Consider the following 14,841-nt stretch of genomic DNA (forward strand, 5'->3'; position numbering starts at 1 on the left):
ATGATGTACAACGTGTGTAATTCAATGATCACTTTATGGACTATATGTACACTATTGCAAGTGTGTGTGTTTTTCTGTAACTGAAAAAGAAATTCTGCAGAATTTCACATACAGAGAATGTTTTAGCAATCAAATTGTCTTATTTTTAAATGTGGCATTTATGTAGATAACTTCCAGCTTCAGTGCAATTAATTGGTTTATTAATCTTGATGACATTACTTCTAAAGGCGAGATAGTGATGATGAGGAGAATCAGTTCCAGTCTGGAATGGCAGTTGTCGATATTTCACTCCTCAGTGGTTTGGAACCTGAGCTGGTGCAACTTGATAAGGTAGAATGAATTGAATAATAAGAAATTGTAGATATTTTTGAGTGGAGTTTGTGAAGTATCAATCTGGTAAAAGAACAGCCAAAGAAAATCCCACTGTCACATGACAAAGAATGATGAAATCACATCCGCGATGACTGGTGAATGGGAGGGAGGTTAAAGAGAAGAAGCGAATTAGAAATAATAGATGTACCAGAAGAAAGGGCATGGGGAAAATACAGTTAGTGAATGGGAGATGAGGAGTAGAGGAGTCAACATTATGACATGAAGGGAAAGGAACTGAGGTTAAGAATAGCAGATGGAGATTGGGGACAGTAGACTGAGTTAGTGGTAAGGAAGAAGAAACGGTTATGAAATAGAACGGAAGGAAAAGGTTGTGGGAGGTGTCCAGGAGTGTCGGCTTGTAATTTGAGTAATCAGCACCCAAAAGGCAAATCTGCTTTAGAATGTCTACCAACCTCTGACCAAAGATGTAGCAAGTGGTCAGGAAAATCCTTCTCGAAATTCAATCCTGATATTTCACAGTTTAAATATCGTTCTTGTCAAGTTGAAACTTGATGTTAATAGATCTTATTTTTATCCCATCTATGCCTGAATTCTTCTTGCATATCATTGTAACTACTGTGACATAAATGTAGTTCCATTGACTATGTGAAGGGAAAGCGCTAAGAAAATGTTATGATTGTTTTTCAGCTAAAAAATGGAGTTGACAAATACATCGATGACTATGATTTCAAAGATGGAAGGGTCATACTTTATTTGGATACGGTATGTTGAGTTCTTAGCGTTTATATTGATATTATGCTCAACCATTAATCAACTGAATTAAACAGGAACAAGTAAATATTAATTATATTTAGCTGATTAAATCTGTGAAGTTACGTTTTGTTCAATTTGAATATCAAACTACAGGAATTTTGATTAAAATTGCATCTTTGTTGCACATTAACCGATATCACTTGATATTTCAATGCATTCCACTTGACTGCTCTTTTCCTACCAGGTTGTGAATAATTCCTTCAGCAGAATATATCTCATTTTCAAGTTTTTTTATGATCACTATAGAATTTATGAATTTCAGCAAAACCCATGTGGCTATTTTGCAGATACACAAATTCATTATCCTTTGGTTTGACATCTGTCTTGCCAGTGAAAACACCCTTCTCCTATTTCTGCTTCAATTCTTCCATGGGATGTAGGTGTTACTAACAAAGCCAGCATTTTGTCCATTCCTTCCTCATCTTCAGTGACTGTGTGAAGTTTGCTGTTCTCCCTGTGATTTTGTGTGTTTCCTCCCACAGTCCAAAGATCTTCAGGTTATGTGTATCACCGTGTTAAATTGCCCTATGGTGTCCAGGGATGTGCAGGCTGGGTGGATTAGCCATGGTAAATGAGACGGTGTAGGATGCAAAGACGTTTGGCAGACTCGATGAACCAAATGGCCTCTATCTACACTGTAGGGATTCTATGACAATTTGATGTTGATTCGGTTATTGACTCCATTCAATTTGCCCAAATGACCTTTCTCTAAACAGACCAACCACTTCATCACTTTTGTAGCAAAATATTTTCCCCCCCACAAGTATGCTCTACATTTTCTGCATTCATCGAATCTCTACAAAAATCACAGAATCCCTACAGTGTGGAAACACGCCTTTTGACCCAACAAGTCCACACCGAACCTCAAAGCATCCCACCTAGATCAGACCCACCCCACTATAACCCACCTAATCTATACATCCCTGAACACCACTGGCAATTTAGCATGGCCAATCCACAGACCTTGCATATCTTTGGACTGTGAGACGAAATCGGAGCATCCGGAAGAAACTCATGCAGACGTGGGGACAATGTGCAAACTCCACACAGTCGCCCAAGGGTGGAATCGAACCCGGGTCCCTGGCACTTTCAAGCAGCAGTGCTAACTGCTGAGCCACCATGCCACCCCAAGATGTTCAAAGACATTCTCAGTGAAATAATCTAGTGCTCTATCAGCAGATTCTAGGCATTATTTTTCATGGTATATCAAGTCATAATGAAGAGAACAATTTTCAACTTCGTAGTTAGATTTTGTTCACCAAAAAGGTTGATTATTTCTCACATTAATGCTGAGGTTTTTGTTTGTGCCCACTTATTTTCATCTGAGATAGGATCATTTACAAAAGGATTCCCTTCAATTTATTTCAATTTAATGTATAATTAAATATTATCAGTCTCTTTGCTGTGACTTTTTCTTTTCTGATCTGCTTCAGGTCCGTGAGGAGAAAGGATGTGTCGTGTTTGCCACCAAACAAATTGTGCCGATGGGTTTCGTGCAGCCAGCATCAGCCACTCTATATGATTTCTATAATCCAAGTAAGTGACAGCTTTCTTTCGGTTTTGTCACCCCACCCTAAGTGGAAGGAGGATGAAGTGCCACCACAGCCTTCTGTTTGCTATGCTTTGAAGAAGGCTTCAAGGTATTGCATTCCTGCCTCAAAGAAACTTTTTCAAGACTCCTCAGGCAGTGCCTTTCCAATTGGCCCATTGGCAAGAAACAGTGAAAAGAGGTAAAGGGTTATTTTTCATGTTAGCAACTTGTAACCAATGAGGTTTCAGGGGGATCAGTGCTGGGATCATGACTGTTGCAGTAAATGTTATTGACTTGGATGAAAGAAGTGAATACACTGTAGTCAATCTACAGACAAGACAAAAATAGGTGAAAGGCATGTTGTGACAGGAATACAAATAGCTTACAGAGTGATCTTGGGACGTTAAGTGGGCAAAAGGTTCACAAATGGCGCATTATGTGGGGAAAGCACAAGGTTGTTTATTTTGGAAAGAAGAGCAAAAGAACAAAATATTTACAAATGGAATAACTGCCGTACAAGTAAGCTGCAATGCAAAGGGACTTAGAGCTACTTGTGCACGAAACACAGAAGAAAACACACAAGGACAGCCAATAATTAAGAAGGCTAATGGAATGTTGGCCATTATTTCAAGGGCATTGGAGTATAAGAGTACTAAAGTATGACTGCAATTGTAAAAGATGTTGGTGAGACCACATCTGGAGTATGTTTACAGTTTTGGTCCCCTTATTCAAGGAAATATATCATTTAATTGGAAGCAATTCAGAGAAAGTTCACTGGAATGATCCCGAGTATTGAGGGATTGTCTTGTGATGAAAGGCTAAACAAGTTGGGCTTCAACCCACTGGAGTTTAAAAGAATGAGAGGTCATCGTACTGAAACATGTAAGATATTTAAGGGCCTTGACAGGGTAAATGCTGAGAGGATGTTTTTCCTCACAGAAGAGTTTAGGACCAGAGGGCATAAACCCAAAACAAAGGTGCACCAGTTTACAACTGAGATAAGAAGAAATTTCTTCTTTCAGAAGGTTGAGAGTCTTTGGAACTCCTTGCCAATAGAGATCTATGGTGGAAAAATCCTAAAGCATACATAAGACTGAGATAGATACATTCTTGGCAAGTTATGGGGGTTCAAGGGTGAAGGTGAAGGGACAGAAAAGTGGGTATGCGGAGTATTACATCAGCCATTATCCTATTGGATGGAGGATCAGGTTGAAGGGCCTATTTCTATTGGTCATGTGGTCTTAAACGATGATATTTGGTAACTAGAAGGGCAAGAACGATAGATAATGGGAACCCATCAGCAGTTTGAACCTATCCAAGCTACTGATGATCCTGAAACTGAAATATATCGCAGTTCCTTCATAGTTAAAATCATGAAACACACTTCCTAACAGGATTGTGAATCTAGTTACACAAAATTGACTGCAGTGTTTCAAGAAGCTAGCTCATCCTGACTTTCTCAAGGGCAACTAGGCCCAGTGATGTCAACATCTCGGAAATGAATTCAAAGATGATGTGTTACATTTCTAGAACTAGCCAAGGTACATTAACTTGATTTTACAGGCAGTTTTGGTGGTCTGCCAAGACTTGAGACAACCACTAACCAAAGCTATGCCGTTTCAAAAAATTCAAATATAACCAGTGGGTCATTGGGCTGTGGTATTGAGCTGATTCCAGTTGGTTCTGGAGCCTTCTTTAACTCCAGGATTTGAAATATAATGTCCTGGCTGCTGCAGCAATGTGTTGTGAGTGTGTGAGTGATAATGGGAACTGCAGATGCTGGAGAATCCAAGATAATGAAAGGTGAGGCTGGATGAACACAGCAGGCCCAGCAGCATCTCAGGAGCACAAAAGCTGACGTTTCGGGACTAGACCCTTCATCAGAGCTTGAACAATAATCCCTGGAGAACCTCACTGGACACAGACTTTGAGTCACGAAACATGGATCAACCATAACCTTCTGCTTCCTGCCAACTCAATCCATTCTGAATCCAACTTGCCAAATAAAGTCAAAGTCATCGAGCTGTAGAACATGGAAATAGACCCTTTGGCCCAACTTGTCCATGTCAACCAGATATCTTAGTTAATCCAGTCCCATTTTCCAGTGTTTGCTACATAGCCATCTAAACCCCCCTCGTTCATGTACCCATCCAGGTGCCTTTCAAATGTTGTAATTTTACCAGCCTCCACCACTCCCTCTGTTAGCAAAGTGTGACGCTGGATGAACACAGCAGGACAAGCAGCATCTCAGGAGCACAAAAGCTGATGTTTCGGCCTTGACCCTTCATCAGAAAAGGGGGATGGGGAAGCTGTTCTGAAATAAATAGGGAGCGAGGGGAAGGCGGATCGAAGATGGATAGAGGAGAAGATAGGTGGAGAGGAGACACTCAAGTTAAAGGGGCAGGGATGGAGACTGTAGAGGCGAGTATAGGTGGGGAGGGGATAGGTCAGTCCGGGGAGGACGGACAGGTCAAGGGGGTGGGATGACGTTAGTAGGTAGGAAATGGGGGTGCGTCGTGAGGTGGGAGGAGGGGATAGGTGAGAGGAAGGACAGGTTAGGGATGTAGGGACAAGCTGGGCTGGTTTTGGGATGCAGTGGGGGGAGGGGAGATTTTGAAGCTTGTGAAATCCACATTGATACCATTGGGCTGCAGGGTTCCCAAGCAGAATATGAGTTGCTGTTCCTGCAACCTTCAGGTGGCATCGTTGTGGCACTGCAGGAGGCCCATGATGGACATGTCGTTCAAGGAAGGTGAGGGGGAGTTGAAATGGCTCACGACTGGGAGGTGCAGTTGTTTATTGCGAACCGATCGTAGTTGTTCTGCACAATGGTCCCCAAGCCTCCGCTTGGTTTCCCTGATGTGCGGGAAGCCACAACGAGTACAGCGGATGCAGTATATCATTTTGGCAGACGTGCAGGTGAACATCTGCTTGATGTGCAAAGTCATCTTGGGGCCTGGGATGTGGGTGAGGGAGGAGGTGTGAGGGGAGGTGTAGCACTTCCTGCGGTTGCAGGGAAAATGTCGGGTGTGGTGGGGTTGGAGTGGAGTGTGAGCGGACAATTTGACTACCTCAGTTAGTGTTGGAGAAGTTGAAGCCCCCTCCAATGGCTACTGCATTACTTTTACACTTCTCTGTAATGTTTCTACATATTTGCCTTTCTATTTCATTCACTGTTTGGAGTACTACAGCCCAGTCCTAGCAATGTGATTGTTCTTTTTGATCTTTGAGTTCTACCCATGTGGCTTCATTTGAGGAGATTTCTCAGATGTCATCCCCCCCCCCGACCCCTTACTGCTGTAATAGCTTCCCTGATCAATACTGCAAAACTCTGATTTTATGCTTTTCCCTATCTCACCTGTAGATCCTATATCTTGGAATATTGAGAAACCAACCCAGCCTCTCTTTTTGGGTCACTTGAATCTCTTAATCAATTTAAAGAGTTTAGAGGCATTCTTAAGAATGAAATCAGGATGGCAAAGAAGAGATATAAGACAGTATTGGCAGATAATCTCAGGAGATTCTGCAAGTGCATGAGTAAGGGAGTAACCAGAGAGAGGGTAGGGTTCCTTAAAGATCAAGGAGGTCGTCTTTGTATTGAACCCTAGGATATAAGAGAGATACTAAATGAATATTTCATGTCAGATTTATTGTGGAGAAAGAAGTGGAGCCAGGAGAAAGTACAGAAATAAATTTTGATATTTTGAAAACAGTTCACATTGTGGAAGAGCAAGTTCTGGAGGCCTTGGAGGACATAAAGGTGGATAAATCTCTGGGACCTGATCTAATGTAACTTGGAATTTTGTAGGAAATAAGGAAGGAAATTACGAGACCCCTTACAGAAATATTTGCATTGTCTGTAAATGTAGGTGAGGGGCCTGATGACTGGAGGGTGGCTAATGGTGTACCTTTGTTTAAGAAAGGTTGTCAGGAGAACCAAGGAGCTAGAGACCTGGGAGTCTGACTTTAGTTGTGGGTAAATTTTTTGGAGGTGATTTTGAAAGATCAGATTTATGGACACACAGAAAGTTAAAAATTGATTACGGGTAATCAAAAATTGATTGAGTTTTTTGAGCAAGTTACCATAAAGATTGAGGGCCAAGCAGTAGGCATTGTTTATTTGGATTTTAGTCAAACCTTTGACAAATTTTCATCTGGTAGACTAACAAAATTAGGTGACATGGGATTGAGGGTGAGCTTGCCAATTGGACACAATTGTCCAAACAGCAGGACACAGGCAGTAATGGTAGAGGTAATGGGAACTGCAGATGCTGCAGAATCCGAGATAACCAAGTGTGGAGCTGGATGAACACAGCAAGCCAAGCAGCATCTTAGGAGCACAGGATGCTGCTTGGCCTGCTGTGTTCATCCAGCTTCACACTTTGTTATCTAGTAATGGTAGAGGGTTGGTTTTTCGGACTGGAGGCCTGTCACCAGCTGTGTTTCACAGGAGTCGGTTCTTAAGAGTTGGATAAGATACTAAAAGGCATGGTGAATAAGTTTGCAGATGAACCAAAACTGGTGGCATAGTAGACAGTGAAGGTTTTCTAAGGTTGCAGGGGGATCTAGATCAAATGGGTCAATGGCCTGAAAATGGCAGATGGAGTCGAATCAATTAATAGTAGGACCTTGGGTAGTATTGCAGAGCAAAGGAACCGAGCGGTTCAGGTACGTAATGCTATGAAGTTTGCATCACATGTAGACAGGGTAGTTAGAAAGGTATTTAACACTCTCTTGCCTTTATTGCCTGGTGCTTTGAGTGTGGGAGTTATGAAATCATGTTGAGGTTGTACAAGACATTGGTGAGGCCTCTTCTGGGGAATCGTGACAAGTTCTGGTTGCCCAGTTAGAGGAAGAATATCATTAGTCTGGAGAGGGTTCAGAAGGGATTTTGCAGGATGTTGCTGGGCTGAACATGCTGGGACTTTTTTCCACGGGAGCATCAAAGGTTGAGAGGTGACCTTTATAGAATGTTATAAAATATTGAGAGGCACAGATAGATTGATGGTAGAACATAGAACACTACAGCACAGTACAGGCTCCGAAACAGCACAGTACAGGCTCCGAAACTCAATCCCTCTACCTGAAGATACCAATATCCTTAACAATTAATTGCAAAATAAGTTAGAATTTCGCTTTATTTACCTGCTTTGCTACAGGCGTGTCCCTCTTTTGCTCTCTTGATTTCCTTTCAATGTTTCCCCTTGTACATTCTGTATTTGTCTCGTGCTTCTGCTGTTTGGAGTAGACAATAGACAATAGGTACAGGAGTAGGCCATTCAGCCCTTCGAGCCGGCACCACCAATACTTGGTAAAGGCTATAAGCCTCCCATTCTAGTGATCTCATTCTGTATATCCTTTAATACCAACAGTTCACACAACTTGTTATTGCATTATTGGAACATGTTGATCCTGTACTGTCCCTGCGTACTCTTTGAATGCCACCTGCTGCACTGATAGTCTTTTACATGAAATTGTAGGCTCTCAGCCTACTCTGAATAAATTGCTCCTGGTCTTTATTAAATTGAAGCTTCCCTTAGATGAGAACATTGATTTAAGGCCTGTCCCTACCCTTTTTCTATAACTACCTTGAATCTGAGTTAAGATTTCTGGAAAATACTCACCACATCTCCCCCCGACTGTTACTTGAAATACTTTTGTGGCTTCATTAGAACACACAACATAGAACATAGAACATTTCAGCACACTACTTTGGCCCTCAATGTCATGCTGACCAGTGAAACCAAACTGAAGCCCATCTAACCTACACTATTACATTATTCTCCATATGTTCATCCAATGTCCTTTTAAATGCCCTTAAACTTGGTGAGTCTACTACTGTTGCAGGCAGGGCAATACTCTCTGAATGAAGAACCTACCTCTGACATCTGTCCTATATCTATCACCTCTCAATTTAAAGCTATGTCCCCTCGTGCTAGCCATCTCCACTCGAGGAAAAAGACTCTCACTGTCCACCCTATCTGATCCTCTGATCATCTTGTATGTCTCTATTAGGTCACCTCTTACCCTTCTCTCTAAGTAACAGCCTCAATTGCCTCAGCCTTTCCTCATAAGACCTTCCCTCCATACCAGGCAACATCCTAGTAAATCTCCTCTGCACCCTTTCCAAAGCTTCCACATCCTTCTTATAATGCGGTGACCAGAACTGTACACAATACTCCAAGTGCGGCTGTACCAGAGTTTCGTACAGCTGCAGCATAACCTCTTGGTTCCAGAACTCGATCCCTCTATTAATAAAAGCTAAAACACTGTATGCCTTCTTAACAGCCCTGTCAACCTGGGTGGCACCTTTCAGTGGTCTATGCACATGGACACTGAGATCTCTCTGCTCATCCACACTACCAAGAATCTTACCATTAGCCCAGTCCTCTGTATTCCTGTTAGTCCTTCCAAAGTGAAACACCTATCACTTTTCCGCATTAAACTCCATTTGCCACCTCTCAGCCCATCTCTGCAGCTTATCTATGTCTCTCTGTAACCTGTGACATCCTTCTACACTATCCACAACTCCCCTGGCTTTAGTGTCATCTGCAAACTTACTAACCCATCCTTCTACACCCTCATCCAGGTCATTTATAAAAATGACAAACAGCAGTGGCCCCAAAACATGCTTCTGTATTTTCTGCAATAGCCTGCCGTGGGGAACCTTATCAAACACTTTACTGAAATCCATATACACCACATCCGCCACTTTACCCTCATCCGCCTGTTTCGTCACCCTGTCAAAGAACACAGTAAGGTTTGTGAGGCACGATCTACCCTTCACAAAACCATGTTGACTATCCCTAATGAAATTATTCCTTTCTAGATGATTATAAATCCTGGCTCTTATAATCCTTTCCAACACTTTACCCACAACCGAAGTAAGGCTCACTGGACTGTAATTATCAGGATTGTCCCTCCTTCCCTTTTTGAACAAGGGGACAACATTTGCTGTCCTCCAGTCTTCTGTCACTATTCCTAAAGATAATTACGATATAAAGATCAAAGCCAAAGACTCTGCAATCTCCCTAGCTTCCTGGAGAATCCTAGGATACATCCCATCCAGCCCAGGGGACTTATCTATTTTCACACCTTCCAGAATTGCTGACACCTCCTCCTTGTGAGCCTCAATCTCATCTAGGCTAATAGCCTGCGTTCAGTATTCTCCTCGACAACATTGTCTCTTTCCTGTGTGAACACTGACGAAAAATATTCACTTAGCGCCTCTTTGGACTCCACGCACAACTTCCCGCTACTGTCCTTGACTACTGTAATCTTACTCTATTCATTCTTTTGTTCCTGACATACCTATGGAAAGCTTTAGGTTCTTCCTCTTTCCTACCTGCTAAAGACTTCTTATGTCCCCTCCTGGCTCTTCTTAGCTCTCTCTTTAGGTCCTTCCTGGTTAACTTGTAATTCTCAAGTGCCCTAACTGAGCTTTCATGCCTCATCTTTACATAAGCCTCCCTCTTCCTCTTGACAAGAGTTTCAAGTTCTTTAGTAAACCACTGTTCCCTCGCTTGTCCACTTCCTCCCTGCCTGAAAGGTACATGCTTATCAAGGACGCGCATTAGCTGTTCCTTGAACAAGCTTCACATTTCAATTGTGCCCAACCCCTGCAGTTTCCTTCTCCATCCTATGCATCCTAAATCTTGCCTAATTGCCTCATAATTGCCTTTCTCCCAGCTGTAACTCTTGCCCTGCGGTGTATACCTATACCTTTCCATTGCTAAAGTAAATGAAACCGAACTGTGGTCACTATCACCGAAGTGCTCACCTACCTCCAAATCTAACACCTGGCATGGTTCATTAACCAGAACAAAATCCAAAGTAGCCTCACCTCTTGTTGGCCTGTCTACGTACTGTGTCAGGAAACTATCCTGCACAAATTGGACAAAAACTGACCCATCTAACATACTCGACCGAAAGTGTTTCTGGTCAATATTTGGAAAGTTAAAGTCCCCTATAACAACTGCCGTGCTACTTTCGCTCCCATCCGGAATCATCTTGGCAATCCTTTCCTCTACATCTCTGGAACTTCTTGGAGGCTTGGAGCCTTTTCTGAAGAAAGGTCTAGGCCCAAAACGTCAGCCTTCCTGCTCCTCTGATGCTGCTTGGCCTGCTGCGTACATCCAGCTCTACACCTTGTTATCTGAGATTCTCCAGAATCTACAGTTCCTACCCCCTCCCTGATGAAGGGTCTAGGCCCGAAACGTCAGCTTTTGTGCTCCTGAGATGCTGCTTTGCCTGCTGTGCTCATCCAGCCCCACACTTTGTTATCTTGGATTCTCCAGCATGTGCAGTTCCCATTATCTCTGGCAGACGTGATTAGTTTAGTTTGGGATAGCGATAGCAGTGACACCATATCTCCATGTGTTAATTTGTGCCTCCACCTCATCTGCCTTGCTCATCAGACTCCTTGCAATATAATAAATATTATCCAATAAGGACAAATAGCCTTTCAACTTATCTCGCCTATAATTTTGATGCCGACTGAACTCCTTTGCTGATGAATTTTGGCAGTTCACTTCTCCTTGATGAACCTTCTTTCTGGATTCCACCCCCTACTGAGTTAGTTTGAGCTCTGTCAGAGCTTGCAAACCTCCCCACAGGAAGTTGGCCCCATTCCAGTTCAGGTGCACCTCATCCATGTTGTACATGTTCCACTGCAACCCAGAATCACCTAATATCCCAGAAATCTAAAGCCCTCCCTCCTATACCATCTCTCCGGTCATGCATTCACCTGGGCTAATCTATTGCTATGAGATTTCTGAAGAAGAGTCCTGACCCGAAACGTCAACTTCCCTGCTCATCTGATTGTACCTGGCCTGCTGTGTTCCACCACTTCCATGCTGTGTTGTCTCTAACCTATTTCTCTCCTCACTCACACCTGACATAATCCAGAGATTACTACCATTTGGGTTCTGTTCTTTAATCTACTTCCTAGCTCCATAAATTGTACTTCCAGGATTTCTTCCTTTTCTTCTACCTCAATTGTTGGTACCAATATATACCATGATCTCTCGCCATCTGTACTGCCACCTTGCCCCCCCTCACCCCCCACCGAAGAAACTTCAAGTATTGAGTGATATCTTTGACCCTGACATATGTATCATCCAGGAGATTCTTTATTGGCTTCAAACACCATTCACAGTGGAAACCCCTACCGCTGCATCTTGCTGCTCCTCTTCTTCCCTCTTGTGCAAGAGGCCCACCCATTGTACCATGGTATAGGCTGCTGCTGATTTCTTCCGTACAGTCATATTCATCAACAGTACATAGAACATTATTCTGCTGGAAAAGGGATGGCCACAGGGATCTCCTGTATCACCTGCTTCCGTCTACTGTGTCTAATGCTTGCCCATGTCCTTTCAGCTTTTTTAGTCTTCACCTGCAGTGTGATTGCTGATCTCAATGTGCTATCTTATTTGTGTCTTAAGTTTTTAACTTACTTTCTGATTCAAGCATCTTTTGGTGTTGTTATGCCTGATCTAGGTTGTTTAAATTGAAAAATGAAAGAAATGCATGACTTACCATCAATATTGTGTTTTTTTTGGTCTTTAGGTATAAGATGCACTGTGGCGTACAATGCTCCTGAAATGAATCCGATGATCTCCAAGATCTGCAACAGTGAAGTTTGCATTTGTGCTGAAGGTATGATCTATGCATAATTACAATAAGTTGTTCATTAGATTGAATTCTCCTTTCCTTTCTTCTGAAAGTGTTTTATTTAGAATGCTCATTAGGGTTGTGTAGCTGATAATTGCTCCTAAGGCATTCATGCAGTGATCCTGCAACGCAGGCAAGTGTGTTCAAAGGACCAGGAACTTCAGTCCACCAAAGATTCGTTGATGAGTTTGATTCAGAAAGTTAGTTCACAAATGTGGAAGACATTGTAAGATTGTTTTGATAGACTGATAAGGAAGAAACATGAATATGTTCTATCTGTGTGCCTATAAAAATTATTACATGCCCTAAGGGTTTTGCAGATCTAATGTAAGGTAGTAGTATGCAGGGGAGAAAATCTTAAGAAAAGAACATTGTCACCTACATTACAATTCATTACAAATTCATAGTAAAGTGAACCAATCCAAAAAAATGTACAAATTCAGTTAATCTGAATAGTTCACATTTTTTTCACTGCAGGTGAGAATAATGCAATATCAGTAATTTATCAATATTTGTGCCCATCTCCCATATTTCCAAATGTGTAGAAATAGCACAAGGTCATTTGTAAATAGTCGACATACTTATCTAATTTATCCAATTATCAAGAGCATTCTCTCTGTCTCTCTCTGTCTCTGTCTGCATAGTTCGCTCGCTCATGCTCGCTCGCGCTCTCTCTCTCACTCTGTCTCTCTGTGTGTGTGTGCGTGCGCACGTGGGTCTCTCTCTCTTTCCCTCTCTCCTTTCCCTCAGTGTCTTTGGCAGGAGTTTCCTTGCCACTGACATCAGGCTCGCCGGCCTACCCTTATTAAACAAGGGGACAACATTAGCAATTCTCCAGTCCTCTGGGACCACAGTCGTGTTTTAGGATGCTGCAAAGATATCTGTTAAGACCCCAGTTATTTCCTCTCATGCATCCCTCAGTGACCTGGGATAGCTGTCATCCAGACCTGAGGACTTGTCCACCCTAATGCCTCTTAGAATACCCAACACTTCCCCTCCGCCCCCTCCTTATGCTGACTTGACCAAACATCTATCCCTAACCTCAACATCCATCAAGTCCCTCTCCTCAGTGAATACCAACGTAAAGTACTCATTAAGAATCTCAGTCATTTTCTCTGACTCCTCGCATAACATAACAGTACCCCCACTCTCCACCACTCACCCCCCCCCCTCCCCGCCTCCCTCCCCCCCCCTCCTCCCACCCCGTCCTCCCCCCATCCCCCCTCTCTCCGCCCCTCCTCCCTCCTCCCCCCTCTCTCCATCCTCCCTCCTCGCCCCCCCCACTCCCCCTTCTCCACTCCTGCCCCCATCCTCCCCATCTCCCCCCCACCCTCTCCCCCCTCCCCCCGCTCCCCTCTCTCCACCCTCCCCCTCCCCACTCCTGCCCCCAGCTTGCCGCACCTCGGCCCCCCTCCCCCCCCCGCACCCCTCTCTCCACCCTCCCCCTCCCCACTCCTCCCCCCCCTCGCCCCACCTCGGCCCCCCTCCCCCCCCTGCTCCCCACCCTCCTCCCCCCATTCCCCACTCCCCCTCCCCAACTCCCTCCTCGCTCCTCCCTCCTCCCTCTCCCTCTGTGTCCCTCTCCCTCTCCCTTCCCGCTGTGTACCTCTCCCTCTCCCTCTCCCTCTGTCTCCGTCTCCGTCTCCGTCTCCCTCTCCCTCTCCCTCTCCCTCGCCCTCTCCCTCTCCCTCTCCCTCTATCTCCCTCCCTCTCCCTCTCCCTCTCCCTGTCCCTCTCCCTGTCCCTCTCCCTGTCCCTCTCCCTGTCCCTCTCCCAGTCCCTCTCCCCCTCCCCCTCCCTCTCCCCCTCCCTCACTCTCTGTGTTGCTCTCCCTCTCCCACTCCCTCTGTGTCCGTCCCCCTCCCCTCCCCCTCCCCCACTCACTCTCCCTCACCCTCTCACTATCCCTCTCCCTCTGTGTCCCTCTCCCTCTGTGTCCCTCTCCCTCTGTGTCCCTCTCCCTGTCACTATGCCACTCCCTCTGTGTCCCTCTCCCTCTCACTGTGTGTCTCTCTCCCTCTCCTTCACTCTCTGTGCCTATCTCACTCTCCCTCTCCCTCTCTGTCCCTCTCCCTCTCCCTCTGTGTCCCTCTCCCTCTCCCACACTCTCTCCCTCTCCCTCTGTGTCCCTCTCCCTCTCCCTCTCCCTCTGTGTCCCTCTCCCTCTCCCACACTCTCTCCCTCTCCCTCTGTGTCCCTCTCCCTCTCCCTCTCCCTCTGTGTCCCTCTCCCTCTGTGTCCCTCTCCCTCTGTGTCCCTCTCCCTCTGTGTCCCTCTCCCTCTCTGTCCCTCTCCCCCTCTGTCGCTCTCCCTCTCCCTCACTCTCTCCCTCTGTGTCCCTCTCCCTCAGTGACTCTCACTCTCTCCCTCTCTCTGTGTCTCTCTCCCTCTCCCTCTCTCTCTGTGTCTCTCTCCCTCTCCCTCTCTCTGTGCACCTCTCCCTCCCCCTCTCTCTCTCTCTGTCTCTCTCTCTCTCTCTCTCTCTCTCTCCC

General features: G+C 44.7%; 1 protein-coding gene across 1 annotated transcript in view; it reads left to right on the forward strand.

Moving 5' to 3' along the window:
• Positions 1 to 12,334, forward strand: part of LOC125467360 (complement C4-A-like) — a gene marked incomplete at its 3' end in the record, with an annotated part of 173,948 nt that extends 161,614 nt beyond the window's left edge. The window contains exons 34-37 of the mRNA XM_059643735.1: positions 228 to 330; positions 1,021 to 1,095; positions 2,580 to 2,682; positions 12,245 to 12,334. Of these exons, the coding sequence (XP_059499718.1) occupies positions 228 to 330; positions 1,021 to 1,095; positions 2,580 to 2,682; positions 12,245 to 12,334 (371 nt within the window). The remainder of the gene's footprint in view (positions 1 to 227; positions 331 to 1,020; positions 1,096 to 2,579; positions 2,683 to 12,244) is intronic.
• Between the last annotated feature and the right edge of the window lie 2,507 nt (positions 12,335 to 14,841).

This window comes from Stegostoma tigrinum, unplaced genomic scaffold, assembly GCF_030684315.1.
Source record: "Stegostoma tigrinum isolate sSteTig4 unplaced genomic scaffold, sSteTig4.hap1 scaffold_204, whole genome shotgun sequence".
NCBI lineage: Eukaryota > Metazoa > Chordata > Chondrichthyes > Orectolobiformes > Stegostomatidae > Stegostoma > Stegostoma tigrinum.